Genomic DNA, 15707 nt, shown 5'->3' with positions numbered 1-15707 from the left:
TTACAACTCAGGTTTCTCTGCCTTCCGTTGCAAATTATTTTCTACAGACTTAAATTTAACTTATTCTTTTTCTTTTTAACCAAGTAAACAATATACAAAGAAGAGCTTCACCTGAATTTCATAGGTCAGAGGAGGTATCCTTGCCAGGGCATGTGCAAGGCAGGCAGCATGCGCTGGTGGGGGCCGGGGGGGGTGAGAGCTGACTTGGTTCACAGTTGGGAAAGATCACGAACGCGTGGATGGGCTCCTTGTCTGGCCACACGGTAACAGGCCGGGTCTCCCCTCCGGCTCCTGCCAAAACCACGAGCGGCTGAAGGCCCCCGAGCCCCCGCGCCCGATGCCAACTCACTCAGCTTCGGAAGGTCAGCGCGACCGAGCTGCAACGCGGGCAGGTAGAAACCTCAATTCCCCAGGGGACCCGGGCGCGCGTTGGGTCCTTCGAAAGCCGGGCAGCACCCGGCGCCGGAGCAGCGGCTGCCTTGGAAGCTCCGCTGCGGGCAGAGCGGAGCGGCCGCCCCGCAGCTCCGGGCGCTGCCTTGCCGGAGCCGCCCAGCCGGGCTGGAGGGGAAGCTGGGTTTCGTAAACCAATCTTTCTGCCCAGGTCCTACACGCTGAACGAGCGATCGCAGCCAGGAACAGCAGATCCGGGATAAATTACCTATTCGTTTTCCTGTGTCAGTGGTCAAACCATTCCTGCCCGCTGCAGACTGCCTGTGTGTGGCGTGTTTACGAGTAAGCCATTGGATTTGGCACTGCTTCCACACCTATGTGTAATTTAAAAACAGACAGACATACAAAAAAAATAGTAGTATCACAGTTATTGCTACATACTGATACAGTATCAGACAATAAGAAACCTTTCATCAGCTCTGGTCTGGTTACAGTAATTGCCCAGTTTTGGTATATGCCCTCAGGCCTCTGTTGCGGTGTTTTGGCTGAAGAACAAATGGATGGAAATGCAGAAACTACAGTTTTGGGGGTTTTTTTAAAGAGACAAAACCCAGCCTTAAATAGCTTGTTACATCCAGGGTGATATATTACAATTAGCACGGTCTGATAATTCCCAGAACGCTGTTGCCTCTTCAACCTGGAGAGGTATTTTTCCCCAGACGCAGCAAAGCAAGACGGAGCCTGCAGCTCCAGTGCAAAGTGTCCCCCTCCCCTCACGGCATCGTGCCTCCTCCCTGACCCCCGTGGCATCACGGGGAGCTGCAAGCACCTTCATCCTTTGGTTGGATTATTTTTTTGTTGTTTTCCTTATTTTTAAATACAGCTGTGCCTTCCTCGTCCCCTGCCCACAGGTAAAGAAGAAAAGGGGATGGGTTTCAAATCTTCGCCAGCCCCTCTGCATCCAGGTTGGGGCGGCTTTGTGTGACCCCCACCACCACCCCCCCGCAACGGAGCAGGGCTGGGGACTCGGAGGGGGCTGGCGGGGAACAAAGCCCGTTTTCCTACGGTCAGACTCGATCGCAAGCAGGGTTTGGGGCCGACAACTTCGCGCGCATTCACACGGGTTTACTGTTTCACGGCAAGTGAGGTTAAATCAGGCGTGTTCGGAGTCACAGTACGACCTTTCTCTGCAACGGCGGTTTCAGCTCAGATGCTGCTAGCTGCACCGAAAGCTTTGCTGAGCGTCAGGAAGAACAAGCGCCTCGTACCCTGTTTTTAGTAAAAAGTTCACAAAGATAAAGTCTGCGCAAACCACCACTGCGTCCTGATCTTGAGGCAAAAGCAAATCAAGAAGGGTTTCAAGTGCACTGGAAGGAAGAGCCAAATAATTCACACTCTTCTAATTTCTACATAAATACCAGGGACAAGGAAAATTGGTCTTTGCAAGACTAAGCCTTTCATGGCACTTCACCCCAAACCGGGGGTGCATAAGAAGCCACGGGGGCTGGTACCAGCACCCGGCACGCAGGGATTGCACTGTTCGGCTCTCAGTTGCGACTGATGATTGTCTGTAAAGCAACGGGAAATGTCATTAAGGAGCTGGGAGAAAAGAGGTTTCTTAAGTACTGCGGTCTCGTACAGTGTAACAAAACTCTTTCTACGAATTAATTAGGCAAATACTTCTGACCATGTCATACCTGAAGGGCACTTAATGGCTCCGGCATTTATCTCGCAAGTACAGTGATCTGAAATACATATGCATTTTCAGCGTAATCCTTCGCCACTGTAAATCATGCACTGGAATGAGAGCGTATCTGGCAATGTTAATTCAGAGATATCATCCTACAGTTTCTGGCAATGGACCCCGATGAAAATAAATGGTTTATAAACACTGTCTGACATGCATGAGCCTTTCAAAATTATTTACAAGTGATGTTCTGGGAGCTTCGTTCCGAGGAAGTATTTCTCCTCCGTTCAGTTTAGATATTAAAACCTGCCGTGTGGGGAGGGGGAGGAAGGCGCCGGCGCTACACAGTCACGGCCGGGTACATCTTCTGTTCGCTGTTGGTGTGCGGGTAGGGAGACTGGATCTGCCTGTAGCCGCTCTGCAAACCATCGAGGAAGGGGGGGACGGGGGTCAGCGGCATCGAGTCGTGCTGCACGGCGTAGCCCACGTACTGGGGGTGCAGGTACTGCCCCTGGTGCGGCACGATCTGGGTAGCCTGCTGGCAGTTCAGCACCGAGAAGTTGGTCGGCATGTTGACGTAGACGTTATTCATGGTCCCTTCTGGCAAACAGCAGTTGGTCTGGGACCTGGTCGGGGGGGCTCTGGCCCCCGAGTTGGCGCTGGAGCTGGAGCTGGCGGCGGTGCTCGACTGGCGGGACGAGGAGCCCCGGGAGGTGCTGGTGCTCGGGATCATGGGGATCGTCTCCATCAGGCGGGTGCCCCCGGGGGCTCGGCTCTGCTGGGGCTCCTGCTTGGGCCGCAGGCATCTGCAGCAGCAAGCCGCCACCAGCGACCCCAAGATGATGAAGGCGACAAATACAGAGCCAACGATAAGGAACGGCACGTAGATGGGCACTGCAACAGCAAGGAAAACAGCGTCACTGGGGTCAGGGACAAACCTCAGCAGCTCCGGCAGAAGGCCCCGACCCCAGCCAAGCCAAGCCCACCTCCCCCCAGCACAGGTCAACGGGGGTGAGCACTAAAAGCTGTGTCTACGGCTGAGCGTTTTACGCAGGGAAGATGAAAAGGGCTACTAAAACCAATGGCTGGAGTTTCCAAAAGCATCTTTAAGGTTATTAGCAGAGAGGAAAGCCCACACCCCGCGCCTCGATGGAGGACGGCTCGCTCCCATCGACGGTGGTCAAGTCCACACCAACCACCGCTCCACATTTCACCACCTCTTGTCTCCGATACGCCCTCCTAGAAAAATCAGGCAGGAGAACGCTGGGTTTGAACAGTGCCATAGGGAGATACTTCGGGCAGGCTATCTGCTCAGGGCCCGGGAGCACAGGGCGGTCAAACCCCGGTGCTGCATCGCGTCCCTCCCCGTCACCAGCCCTCTCTGGCTGCTGGCACCCCTCGGGGCAGGGAGACAGCCAGGCGGTGACGAGGCAGCCGTCACAGGGGCTCTGCCACCCCGCAGCCCCGAGGACGAGCGGCCGGCCGCTCTGCGCTTCAGCCCTGGGTTTAGGGAGAAACCGCGCGCCAAAGCTTCACTACCAGCAGACCTTGCGAGGCTTAGAGAAGGGACATCAGGGCAGGAGGAGTGAGGGTGGGCGAGGGGTGGGAGCAGAAGGTTATGGGTGATGCTTTAGCGGTGGGGTCGGGAGCTCGACAAGGCGGATGGCGAACACCATCCTCAGAAGGACCTGGGCTCTGATTGCTCTGCACTCCCAGGGAGAAAGCTGTTTTCTCTGCCTCAGTAAGAAACCTGCATCGATGTATCTGGGAGTTAAGGAGGGGAGAGTGCCTTCCTCCAGCGCTCGCAAACTTGGGCTTCATCATTTCCACTGAAACCCGGCAGCCCGAAGACCCGGGCAGGGCTGCGGACCCCTGCCTGACCAGCACTAACGAACGCAGCCGCTGCCAACGGCACAGGGGCTGCCCCTCCTGCAAGTTAACCAGCGCCAGCGCAGAGCGACAGCTCCCAAACCTGCTGAGCAGTAACTATTAATGAAGAAAATTAATTGTTAAGAAAAATGCCTTGTCCTCAGAACTGCAAAAAGGGGTCATCTGTCCGCTCAAGTCAGAATGCCTCCTTGCACAGCTGATGACGCAGAGCAAGTTATAACCAAAAGGCCACACTACTTCTTATTATTTTAGCACTTTTTAAACAAAAAGCTTGCAAAGAACTGTCGCTACTTCTGCGGCTGGCGCTGCAGCAGCTCTTGAGCAGGTGCACGCACTTGCTACAGACTGTAACACGCAAGTTTTCCGAGAGCAAGTCTGTCCTAATTATAACATCACTTCGGGCTACTCCTAGTGCGTTCAGCACGTGTGGATGGCAGCGAGGGCGCTGGGAAGCCACCGAGGCGTTTTTTTAAACAGCAGCAGTAGAAAGACTTGAGTTTATCCTCGAAACTCAACCATCTGGTAAAAAGCAGTCCTAAGTGGGGGTATCTGCGCTGGAAGAACATACAGAATTAGAGCGGGGGCCGGCCAGAAGTCGTTTTGAAACGTGACGTTACCTTTTTTTTGTTTCGCTCGTAGGGGCGGTTTCTTTTTTTTTTTTTTCCCTCCCTTTTCAACTGGGAGTCCTAAACGGGGCCGGAGGAGCCGCTTCCGAGCGGCGGCAGAGCCGCACAAGCCCGAGACCGTCGGAAAGCGGCGTCGCCCACTTTTAAGAAAGGCAGGGCTGCGCTTTGGAACACCGGGCAGGGCAAAAAAAAAAAAAAAAAAAAAAAAAAAAAAAAAGAAGTGGCCGGGCGTGGGTACTCCTCCCCGCGTCACGGCCGCAGAGGGGCCGGGCCCGGCCGCACCTCCGTCCCTTCGGCCCCAGGTGGAAGCGAACCGGCGACAAGTCCGCCGCAGAGCCGCCCAGCCTCGGGGGGACCCCCGCGGCCGGGGCCGGGGGCCGTGCCCGCCTCACCTGCCGCGCCGTCGGGGCCGTCCTTGCCGGGGCGGCCCGGCTCGCCGCCGCCGCCGCCCTGCCGCCGGTCGTTGTGGCAGTCGCCCTGGTCGAGCCGCGCCTCGGCGCTGGAGCAGCAGTAGCGGAGGGCGCAGCTGCCGCAGCAGATGGTGGCGTCGCCGCCGTCGAAGCGCTCGGGGCACTGGAAGCCGTCCCGCCAGCCGCCCTGCCCGTCCAGCCAGCCGTGGCAGTACTCGCCGCTGGCCGCCGCCCCCGCCGGCAGCAGCCAGCCCAGCGCGGCCGCCAGCAGCAGCCAGCGCCGCCCGCCCCGCATGGTCGGTCCGTCGGTCGGTCGGTCGGTGTGGGGTCAGAGCCCCCCCGCGCCGGGGCAGCGCCGCCCGCTCCCCCGCGGAGCGCGCCCGCCGCGCTGCGGGGACTCTCGCCGCGGGTCCTGCCGCCGCATGCCCGGCGGCCGGCCCCCGCGGGGTGCGGAGCCGCCGCTACTCGGCGCTCCCTCCCCGCCGCCGCGCCGCCGCGGCCCGGCCCGCGCCCCGCGCCGCGCCCATGGGCGAAGGTAGGCGGCCGCGGCCGTAGCCCTCCGCCCGCCCGCCCGCCCGCCCGGGGGGCGCTGAGCCGCCGCCGCCGCCGCCGCCGCGGTGCGCCCCGTCCGGCGCCGCCGCTGGGCTGGGAGGCGGGGAGGGGAGGGGGCGGGAAAGCGCCGCGCCCCGCCCTTATAGGCAGCGGCGGCGGCCCAGCGCGCATGCGCCCGCCCCGCCCGACGGGGCGGCCCCGCGCCCCCTGCCCGCCGCCACCGGGGGGGGGTCTGGGGGGGGGGGGGGAGGCGCCGCCGCCGCCGCTTCGCGGAGTCCCGCGGTGCCCGACGGGCGCTACGACCCAAACCAATTTCCCCGCCACGGAAAAGCAGAAGCCGTCCGACCCCCGGGGGGGGGGAGCCCGGCCCCGGTGCCCCCCCCGCCCGGGTGGGTGTGAGGCTGCCGCTGGGAGCGCGGGCGGTATTTCTGCCTCCGAGGGCAGCGGCGGCTCCGGGAAAGGCGCAAGGATGCTCTTCCCGACGAAGAAAGTTTGGGGTTTTTCTCTCTCTCCCTAAAAGTCGCCTCGCGTGCCGCCAACCAAAACTGCTGCTTACCCCGCACTAGGTGAATTAAAAAAAAAAAAAAGAACAAAAAAAACTTCGTTTGATTGATAAAAAGGCAGAAACGGGGTAGCTCTGGTAACTGGCGCTGGTTTTAAATGCTGCTGCTAAGTCGTTTCGCTGCAAGGAAGGTGACTGCAAAGTTCCGTTTATTTCTCTGGAGCTTTTCTTCTTCAATTAAATGATTGTCTTTCACCAACAACGTGCCAGTCCGTCCCCCTCCATTTTCATCTCCCCCTTTTGTTCTCTTTTCAGCCGCTCTTAGACAGCTGCAGGCTTTCACAGAGGTATTAGGCTGGACCAGCAGCTTCTGGTCAAATTACAGCCCAGGTAATTGCATTTTGCCCCCTCGGCTTCGCCGCGGCTCCCAGGGAGTTATTTCCCAGCCCCGTCCCTTTCACAGCTCAGCCCGTAGCCAGAGCCACGCCACGGCAAGGGCAGGGTGCTGAGGTGGTTCCCACGCATCTCACACCTTACCTCAGAGACGATTAGTAACCCGGAGCAGCCAACCTTTGGAAAAGCTCGGAGTTATCAAGATGAAAAGTGGGATTGCGGGGCGACGGGTTCTGCGCCGCCCGTATCGACCCAGCTGGACAAACGAGAAGAAACTTGCAGTGATTTGAATGATGGAGCGCGAGAGGCTCCGTCTCAAAACCTGACAAGCAGCAGCTACCCAGAGCTGTCAGCCCTAGCGTGTTGGGTTTGGGGCGAGGAGCGCGCCACGGACAGTCGTGACCGATGACGGATTTCACACAATCGGCCCGCGGCACCCAGAGCACCCATTGCCCAAGACCCCCCCCGTGCTGCGGGTCAGCGGCGAGGCACGGCGAGGGAAGGGGATCGTCTGGGGAAGGAGTTAAAACCCTGAGCTCCTGCCAGTGATCTGTCAGGGTGTCTGGCAGCCCCGAGTGACAGCAGTTAAATGCCTACATTCACAGAGGTCTTCCTACAAGATCATTTTCTTTAAACCTGGGTTGGACTGACGTTTTCATAATAAGAAAAGCAGCTTCTTGATTCTTTTATACGTGGCAGGCAAAATACTTTCCCAGCCCCATCCTTTGAGTCGATGGTTCCACCGATACTCGGTAAGGTGGACCTCTTCCAACAGCGACAACAGACGATGAGCAGATAGTCTACTTCTCACCTATCGTCTAGCCCATATGTATTCCCAGTTAGGAGCCTCGATCGCAACAAAACACCAGCACCAGATCCCTTGCAGAGATTATCTGTAACAGGTACTTAATATATTCAAGCTCAGAATCTGTCCCAACTTGTCTGGGTAAAACCAGAGATAATAGCTCACCTCTTGATGCTTTTGTAAAACTTAAAACATTTGGCACTTTGCAAAGTGCTTCAGAACGTATTTGGCAATAGACTAATTAGCAAAGATTTTTTTTTTTCTCGCTGTCTTTACAAGCTCATCAGGTAATATCTGTATGATTTAAAGTCTAAAGCACACAAAAAAACCCCAAACCGAAATATGTGAAAATACATAGGCAACAGTCTTTTCTACTCTGCAACTTTTTCACTCACTTTCCTGTGTCGAGCAATCTCATAACATTAGCTCAATCTATTTCAATGTAAACTAAACCCATCACGTAAGGCCCCAGATCCTGTAGGACACCAAACTCACTGGGTCCCGTCAAACTGAGCGTCTTGCGGCTTTTAGATGTAATTGAAACATCATATATGTGTTAGAGTGGGCAAAGATGTTTAAAGCCTAGAGATATTCAATAATGATCACATAGTCTATTACACTCCATTATCTGCTTCAACTTTGTTTTATTTTTTTCTAAAAGTCTCTGAATTTTTACTACTACTACTACTACTACTACTACTACTACTACTACTACTACTACTACTACCAGGTGTAGTTTTCTGAGGCCTTTGGCTCAGTAGAAGTGTTCTTTGCCCTTCTCAAGCCAAATACATGATTGCAGGAAAGCAAATACCATGTTTTATTTCAGTCATTCGAAGAGCTCACATGCTGTTCTGTGATTCCTGAAAAATATTCCCACTTAGAGCAGGGAAAATAAGAGTTAAAATTACTTTTGCTAGTTGTCTGAAACTGATACAGTGCATTTTCCATATCATTTTTAACACTCTGAACTGCAAACTACCTGTGCAGCAGTGTAGGGGATAAGTACATTTACAGCACATCACAGCTTTTATAGGACCCAGCGTCCAGCCGTCGCACTGACCGTGCGAGAGCGATCCCCGCACACGTGCGTGCCCGGGCACGGAGGTGAGACACAGCTCCCTGCGCCCGTGCCGGACCGGGATGCTGAGCCTTGCAGGCAAACCTGCTGCAGGATAATCGCCACCGTATGCTTAAGTGACTGCCTAAGACCGGTACCTTCTTACCTGGTAAATTCATTCAGTCACTGCATTGACAGGTATTCTCCTTATTACACTAAAGGCATTTTTGCTGTTTTACTGCTGCACCCCTCTACAGATGGGAGTTTTTCAAAAGTATTTATGTGCCTTCAGAGCACGGTGCTTTGCTTTCCTTCGGTTTGCAGGCCTCATTTGCTAAAGCTCCTTGCAAATACAACTAATACTTTTTTTTTTTTCCCCCACTTCAAAAAAAAAAGGCACCGGTAATAGGAAAGGCATGAAAAGAGGGATAATACAAAAGGATGTCCTCCATCCTTAATAGCTCCCAGTTGAACAGGGGGAAAACCAAGGCCACCCCACCTTGAGTCTGAGCTGCCGAACCGGTCCCAGCGAGGTACCGCAAACGTTTGCCACGGCTGGCTGTGCCGGCGCGCGTTGGACAGGAAGGAAAGAAGAGAAAGGACAAATTAGAGGAAACCGCAACAATAATAAGTAAGAAACAACAGTCCCTCTCCCTGCCCCTTGGGTGTCCATCTTACAAATTCTCCAAGATAAAGCCAGAACACAGAGCTGTCACCTTATTCTGTATCTCTGTCTGTTTTGGTTGGAACCTCTTTAGAGCCGGGCAGAGGAAAACCCTGCGACGCAACTCTCCAAGCTGCCGTGAGCTTCTGTGGGCGTGTAAGTGGCCCTCGCTGTTAGGGATGTTTTGCTTTCCCTATCGTATTTCCAACCCATGCTCTCTGCAACTTGCCACGTTCCCTTGATGGTAAAAGGGACACGAAACTGGCAGCAACTCCTGTCCCCTTTTCCTTTCAACCCATCGGAGATAAACTTTAGATGGCGGAGGGATGCTTTCTTCTCTTCCCCTTTGGGATATTTGGTTTCATTCTAGTCACATGGGTACAAGTGAGATTACCTGCTTTTCATTGCCCAGCCCTGGATGCCAAACAGGTTTATGTACCTTTCTCCTTATGTTTAGCTACTGTATCTACCATTACATCATTACTGTCAAATAATTTTGCAACCTCACCAGAAACCTTGAGAATCTGGATTTGGGAATTATTTTGGCTCTGCAGTTGTGTCCACAACGTTGCAAATCAGGAATGTAAATTAAAACTCATAACCTGAAGTCTTCTCCCTCCCTTCTCCCAGAGAAAAAGCTAGACTTCATCATCACACTACTATCACTTAGATCACTTGGCATGTAAAAGCCAGGCCATGCTTACCGCAAGAGCTGGATTTTATTGCAGTTTGTACACTTACATATTGCAGCTTAACACTTCATCATCAGAGATTCCTCTTTCTGGTAATATAAAATAATGGAGTCAATTCCCATCTGAAAGCCACGCTCAGTATGTAAAGGTTTAGTTATTAAAAAACTGCTGGTTTTGTTGTTTGGTTTTTTTTAAACTTACAAACAAATCACCTTGGAGTCAGAAATCCCTGCATCTTCTACATTTATCCTGGCAAAGTCGCTTCTCAGGTAAAACCATATTTCTCGCTGATAAAGCAATGCCTTGCTGCCCCCATGTGAAGTTAGCGGGAAGGGTAATGGTATTAAAACCGTCGCCACGGGTTTTGTACAGACAACTGTTGTAATCGAGAGCGCAGTCCTTACTGACAGGTTACACTAACGTAATTTCCCAGATGAGGATAGTTACCAGAATATATGAGCTTAACTTAGTCGGGTTTCCTTCTCTTCCCGCCCTGGTTATTAGCTACCTTTTACACTAGTGTAGCTATCTATACCTGCAGTAAGTATTATTTAAACACTGTCGATATATTTAAAGGCCCAAACTGCTACTCCGATTGTGGTATTACTTGCATAAGCCGGACTGGTTTTTATTTCTGCTTAGGGAACATATTCAATATCTACATTTTAAAATACACGTGTATTCATAGCAGAAAGGCTTTCTTTTATTGGCTCTCATTTCCTGGAAAATAATTAGAACAAGATGACCCAAGGAAAAAAAAAAAAAATCTCACAGAAGGAGTCAAAGGACTGTAAAAAGAACTTTGAATGAAATGATAGGAAGTTCGCACACTCCTCAAGGGCTGGGCTGTGAATCTGCAGCGGCTGCACCGGCACCAAGCACAGCAACAGGCAAAGCTCAGCTTCTGCTATCAGCGCTCGCTGTCTCGGCGCACGCAGCAGCGACAGCAGATAATCAGCGCTGGCACCACATTATCGCCGCCAGCACAGACACCTCCGGTATCGCACGCCTGGCTCCAAAACGCACCGCTGTCTCGATAACGGGGTTAAGGGATGCAGGCTGAAGGGAGGTGACCGGGTAACGCTATCTGTAAGTGCTGGCGGACGTCTCCCTCCAAATTCACGAGGGCGAGATTGCAGCAAGTTAAGGAGGAGGCTGTTTCTCAGAAAACATCCCCCGGTTTCAACACTGAGCCCCGTCGGACTGGGGCTTTAGGGAGTTCGTTAGCAATGTCCGACTACTCGGCCGTGATCAATACAACCGTCATGCTCTTCTCCCGGGAGTCTCAGTACATTGATTTTTTGGAGCTCCCGTTTACTGCAGACAGAGTAGATTGCTGTTACAATATATAAAAGCCTGGACACAAAGCCGACGTGCACATCTTCAAATTGAAAGGGGTGCTGTTTCCCAATTAAATTATTATTTCTGCTCTAACCAACCACTCCAGCGACTAGCAAAAAGGAAAGAATTTTAGGTTTCTTCCCCCTCCTCAGACAAAAAGGAAGGAAGAATTACTTGTTGTGGACTAAATCCATCTTCCCACAACCTGCCCTTCCAGTGAGACTGGCCAATTTGACAAAGCATCATTATTATAAAGTTATTTCAATTAAAAAAAGAAAAACCCCAAAGTACAGGAATTTTCTACATTCACACTCCAGTTAATGCCACTCAGAGCACAAAGCATAAGCATTTTATCAACTGCAGGAAAACAGAACTAAGGATAATTTTAAAACAGAAATTTACTGTTGCTCATCTCCTAATACCATAGAGCAAGACAAGGATTTAGGCACCATATAGTGAAAGCAGCATCGCTGTGCAGCTGTAGCCCAGATTGCCGCCTGTACAGTAAGACTAATGAGCTCCAGACACGAAAAAAGTGCTGCTTCTCTTGGTAGGGTTCAATGGGACTGACTACAGCTTAATTTGCAGGTTTGGATTTTATATAGGGATTATTAGTACAGCAACTTGGTGCACAAAATTAACTGTTTAGGAGAACATTTTCTAGATCAGGACATTTTTTTATACTGCTTACGAAAGAAGTAAAAAAGACTGTATCTGCTTGCATCATTGCTATTTTACTTGATGTCAGTAGCATAGCTCAAATACGACTTACCTTGAAGATGACATGACCTAGCAATGAGGCTTTGGAATTCGCCCCCCCGACCCTCCCCATTCTCAGGGCTCACTTTAAATGATACATCCACCACTCTGCAACCCTGTTTGGTTTTTAATGTTACTATTTCTGCCGCTGCTGGAACGCTACCACCATCCACCTGCCCGAGCCCACGATCTTACCCAAGTACCCCTTTTGCCCCAGTGTTTCCCAGCAGGTCGGAAGCCTGGCAAACCCCGTCACCACCACCGCGCGGGTATCACCGTGACAGAGCAACAACTAACAGCTGTACCGGCTGCTGCGGCGCTAGAAATAAAGCGCAGGGAGAGGTGAGGAGGGAAGCGACGCTTCAAGAGGGAAGTGACAAATTACTCAGACGAGCATTTCTAGCTAAATATTGTTATTAATAAAGTATAAATTTAAGCTAATAGGCATTTGCATTAGACCTACATCTTCAGTACAGTGATTCTTGCCCTGCGCAGGGCGATCTGGATGAGCTGCCACAGCCTCCCTGCGGTTCCAGCCGCTTCTGCACATCTCCGATACAAGTAAGAGGTTGCTGTTGGCACCGACAGAGCATTACCGTGCTTGAAGCCAACATAAACGTTAAAAGCCTTCCCTCTTTGCTCTCGGAGCAGAGCTCAGCATCAACTTCACTTTGCTACCGCGGGGTCAAGCAGGAGCTTTGCCCTTGTGGTCTGTACCGCGTAAGCTTACTGAACAGCCGAAGCAGGTCTCACCCTCCCCGGGGAGAAGGCTTGCTTCTGGTTTGGCTGCCGGAGGTATGCAAACACCTGCCTGCTCGTTGAAAGCTATTCTTGTAGTTTAAGCGTTACGCTGCTACCATGGGGGTAAGCAATGGCGATGTTAGCTGCACTGAGTTCCCGCAGGCAGCCACCAGTTCCCTTAGTCAGCAGCCAAAATAAACGGGAAAAGAAAAAAAAGACCGTTCCTATTTGAAACTGATACAACGTGCACTGCTAAGACTCATTTCCCCGGCATTAAGGCTAGCATGTTCCTTTTGCTATCACTTCGGTCAGTTCACTTTCTCTGACCTGATGCTCAATGAGAACCACCATCGCTGCCTTGGGCATTGCTGCTAAGGATAAAGGAGGCAACTCGCTGGAGAGCCGCGCCAAGCACAGCTCCACGGAACAACAAAGGTGGCACACCGGTAAGGTACAGGTATGCTCGCCATCGCTCCTCCTCCCATCTCCAGCAGAGATGGAGAGATGTCCCCACACTACTTGGGACCTGGGCAGTGCTGGCCTAACTGCTCACTGCCATCACAGCCATTTAGCGGTTGGGCCCACCCATCCCAAGCCTTCTTTGAAAGGTGGACCTTTTTTCGGTAAGGACTCCTTTATCACATGTACCTTACCTTATCCCAGGATAGAACAACAGCAAAAGTGTCGATGTTCAAAGGTTCGATTCCTTTAATCAACATACACATAAAGGGGTTTGGTGTTTTTTCAGTTTAGAGTAGCTTTTGCTTAGGTACTTAACTATGGAGTTAATAGACTAGCTTTAGCTACCCAACTGTACGTAATCTGTACGTATTTTTTTCCCCAAGGTTTCACCCAACTGAAAGTCTTCTCAGTCTACTGTCACAATTTCCCCCCCCCATGAGAACTCACCCCCTTCTTCTCTTATTAAGAGTACATGGTATTTTTCAGAATTTCAAGTTTCATATAATAAATAGTTTGATTTTGAATTACTTGATTTGAAATATTTGTCAAGTCTGCATTTCTTTCCCTTTTTACTACACCATAGTGTCTGATCAAAACCTCATCATCCTAGCTTGCTTTTGTGGCTGGGATCATCACCTCTGCAGCATACCCTGTTACCACAACATGTCACATTAAAGACACAGAGCCAGCAAGGGATTTCTTGCCCAGGAGATAAACACCAGCCTTTAATCAGAACTGGATTTTGGAAGCAATTACATGTTCTAGAAAGCTGCTGTCATGCTGCTGCCCAAGCACACGCCGTAGAGTGACACCTGCATTGAAGAGAAATGAAGGAGGGAAATCCATCAGTCTGTGAAACGTTAGTTGAACAAAAAAGTAGAATATCTTTTGCCTGTTCAGCTATTGACCTGTTTAGGACAGGAGTACGTATTCCAAGTTTTCCATGCAAGTGTTCCACAGAATTGACCTGATATCTTGGTAGGGACAGACCTATACTCAAACAAAAGTAAAATCAACCCAGAGGCTTTTCTAGTTTGTAGAAGCTTCTAAACTTAATCATAACCTGTTCATAATAAGCTAGAATTGCCTTACTTCTAGAAGGTGAGAAAACAGAAAGCAAACCATTCTTTGGAAAAGTTATCAAAGCTGACGTAACACGTAGCCTACTCACCTCCTCACGCTGGCACTTCAACTGCAGCGATGGGCTATAAAGATTAAATTCCCAAGGCTCAGTAAAAAAGCATTAAGTAATAAACCTCATAACAGGAATCAAACGGGTCAGAAGGATCATTCAAATATTGAAGTTTAACAAAATCCTAGTACCTTAAAAAAGCGTAAGAAAACGTGAGTGACCTGGAAACAAAAGGTGACATGCTGCACGACAGCTACGCCTGCGAGGGCTTTGCGGTGGCAGTATGTACCTGGCAGCCTCCTGCCACCTGGTGAAAGCAGCATTCTCCAACAGAGCTATTGGATTCCTGACAGGACTCCCTTAATTTTATATTTTTTTAAATTCCTTTGCTTATGGAGTTCATTTATAATTCCCCCCCCCGCCAAGTAAAAAAAAATGTCACCCATGTAGAAAATGAAACTGCTACTATCATCTATTTCTACCTACTAAACACAACATTCAACCAATACAAAAAATTATATTACAAACTCGGTTGATTTGGGACTACAAAAATACCAGCATATAAATATTCAACATTGAGTTCAGAAGCAACGATCCCAAACTGAATTAAAACGAGTTGTCCCGTTCACAGGAGGAAGCCTTGTACTCCATCCCCTCATCCCTCCCCACTCTTCTTGTCCCCGCTCGCCACCTCCATCCTCCTTTTAAGCCACCTACCTGTCTGGGCGGGTGGAGATCGAATGTTAGAACCAGGCTGAAGCTCCACGGGCACTGCCACAGCGGGTGACCGCTGCCTTCCAGAGCTGCTGTGGGCACCAACTCGGTGTCACTCCCCTCCCAAGCCCAACTGCTGATTTTCATGAGAAGTTGTACAAATCTACTACTGTGATACTTTAACCACCCATCAGTGTCTGGAGATACTAGCCGCAGCGTTGAAAGGTACTTAATGAGAGGGAAAAGGGAAACAGCCTGACAGCACAATACCAGCAGTTAGTTCAAAAACTGCATTAATTTATTGCTGGAAATTTTTTGCACATAGTTAGTTCTTTGTTCTTATTAACTTGAATAAGAGTTTTAGGGAAACAAACTTTTATAGAGCATAAGGCATTTACACTGTACAATCAGAAGGATTTTTCTATAGTTACTCTTGATTTCTCACTAAGAACCTACAAGGTGCTTCTTTCCCACCTTCTGCTGCAACATTCCAGGTATTAGTACCAGTAACATGTAAGGACATGACTGACTGTGGATTATTCCTACTATTAACATGAGTAGGGGACTGGAGAAAACCAAAGAATTCCCGCTGATGTCAAAGAAGGAAAAAAAAGAGGCCACTAAACCTGCATTCCTGAACTTTATTTTCATTTTAAAAATGATGCTATAAAAGCAACTGAGGTTCAAAATGCAGTTATGTTATGAATACGTAGATGGAGGGGGTATAGCTGGATTTGGATTTCCTATGGTAAGGAAGATGCATAAACTCTACCCAACTCCACCTTATTTCAACCTTCTCCCTCCCCATCTACAAGCAAGCAATAAGTGTGGTAGTATCTAGCTAGCCAACTTGTCAGGAACAGAGACAAATGTGAGCGTAAAGAAAG

The 15707-nt window shown here is 50.7% G+C and overlaps 1 protein-coding gene across 2 annotated transcripts; it reads right to left on the bottom strand.

Annotated features, from left to right (window-relative positions):
* Nucleotides 1-536: 536 nt before the first annotated feature.
* SHISA2 (shisa family member 2) lies at nt 537-5307 on the bottom strand. Of its 2 annotated transcripts, XR_008238988.1 has the most exons (3): nt 4986-5307; nt 2088-2971; nt 537-764 (listed from the first exon to the last, which is right to left on the bottom strand). XR_008238988.1 is itself a non-coding variant. In XM_052812928.1 (2 exons), exons 1-2 carry the CDS (start codon nt 5296-5298, stop codon nt 2418-2420), a joined length of 867 nt encoding a protein of 288 aa, XP_052668888.1. In that variant the 5' UTR covers nt 5299-5307; the 3' UTR covers nt 537-2417. The 2 variants fall into 2 exon arrangements, 1 of the variants encoding a protein (XP_052668888.1); XM_052812928.1 differs by having other exon boundaries at nt 537-2971.
* Between the last annotated feature and the right edge of the window lie 10400 nt (nt 5308-15707).

Source organism: Harpia harpyja, chromosome 17 (genome assembly GCF_026419915.1).
Source record: "Harpia harpyja isolate bHarHar1 chromosome 17, bHarHar1 primary haplotype, whole genome shotgun sequence".
Classification (NCBI taxonomy): Eukaryota; Metazoa; Chordata; class Aves; order Accipitriformes; family Accipitridae; genus Harpia; species Harpia harpyja.
Note: the sequence above shows the minus strand (reverse complement) of the source record. Positions and strands in the feature narration are given on the sequence as shown.

Excerpts from the sequence above, each read along its gene's own strand:
- SHISA2 (XM_052812928.1), bottom strand. The coding sequence starts at position 5,298 with ATGCGGGGCGGGCGGCGCTGGCTGCTGCTGGCGGCCGCGCTGGGCTGG. Across the intron at positions 2,972-4,985 it reads CGGCCCCGACGGCGCGGCAG|TGCCCATCTACGTGCCGTTC; the intron begins GTGAGGCGGGCA and ends TTGCTGTTGCAG.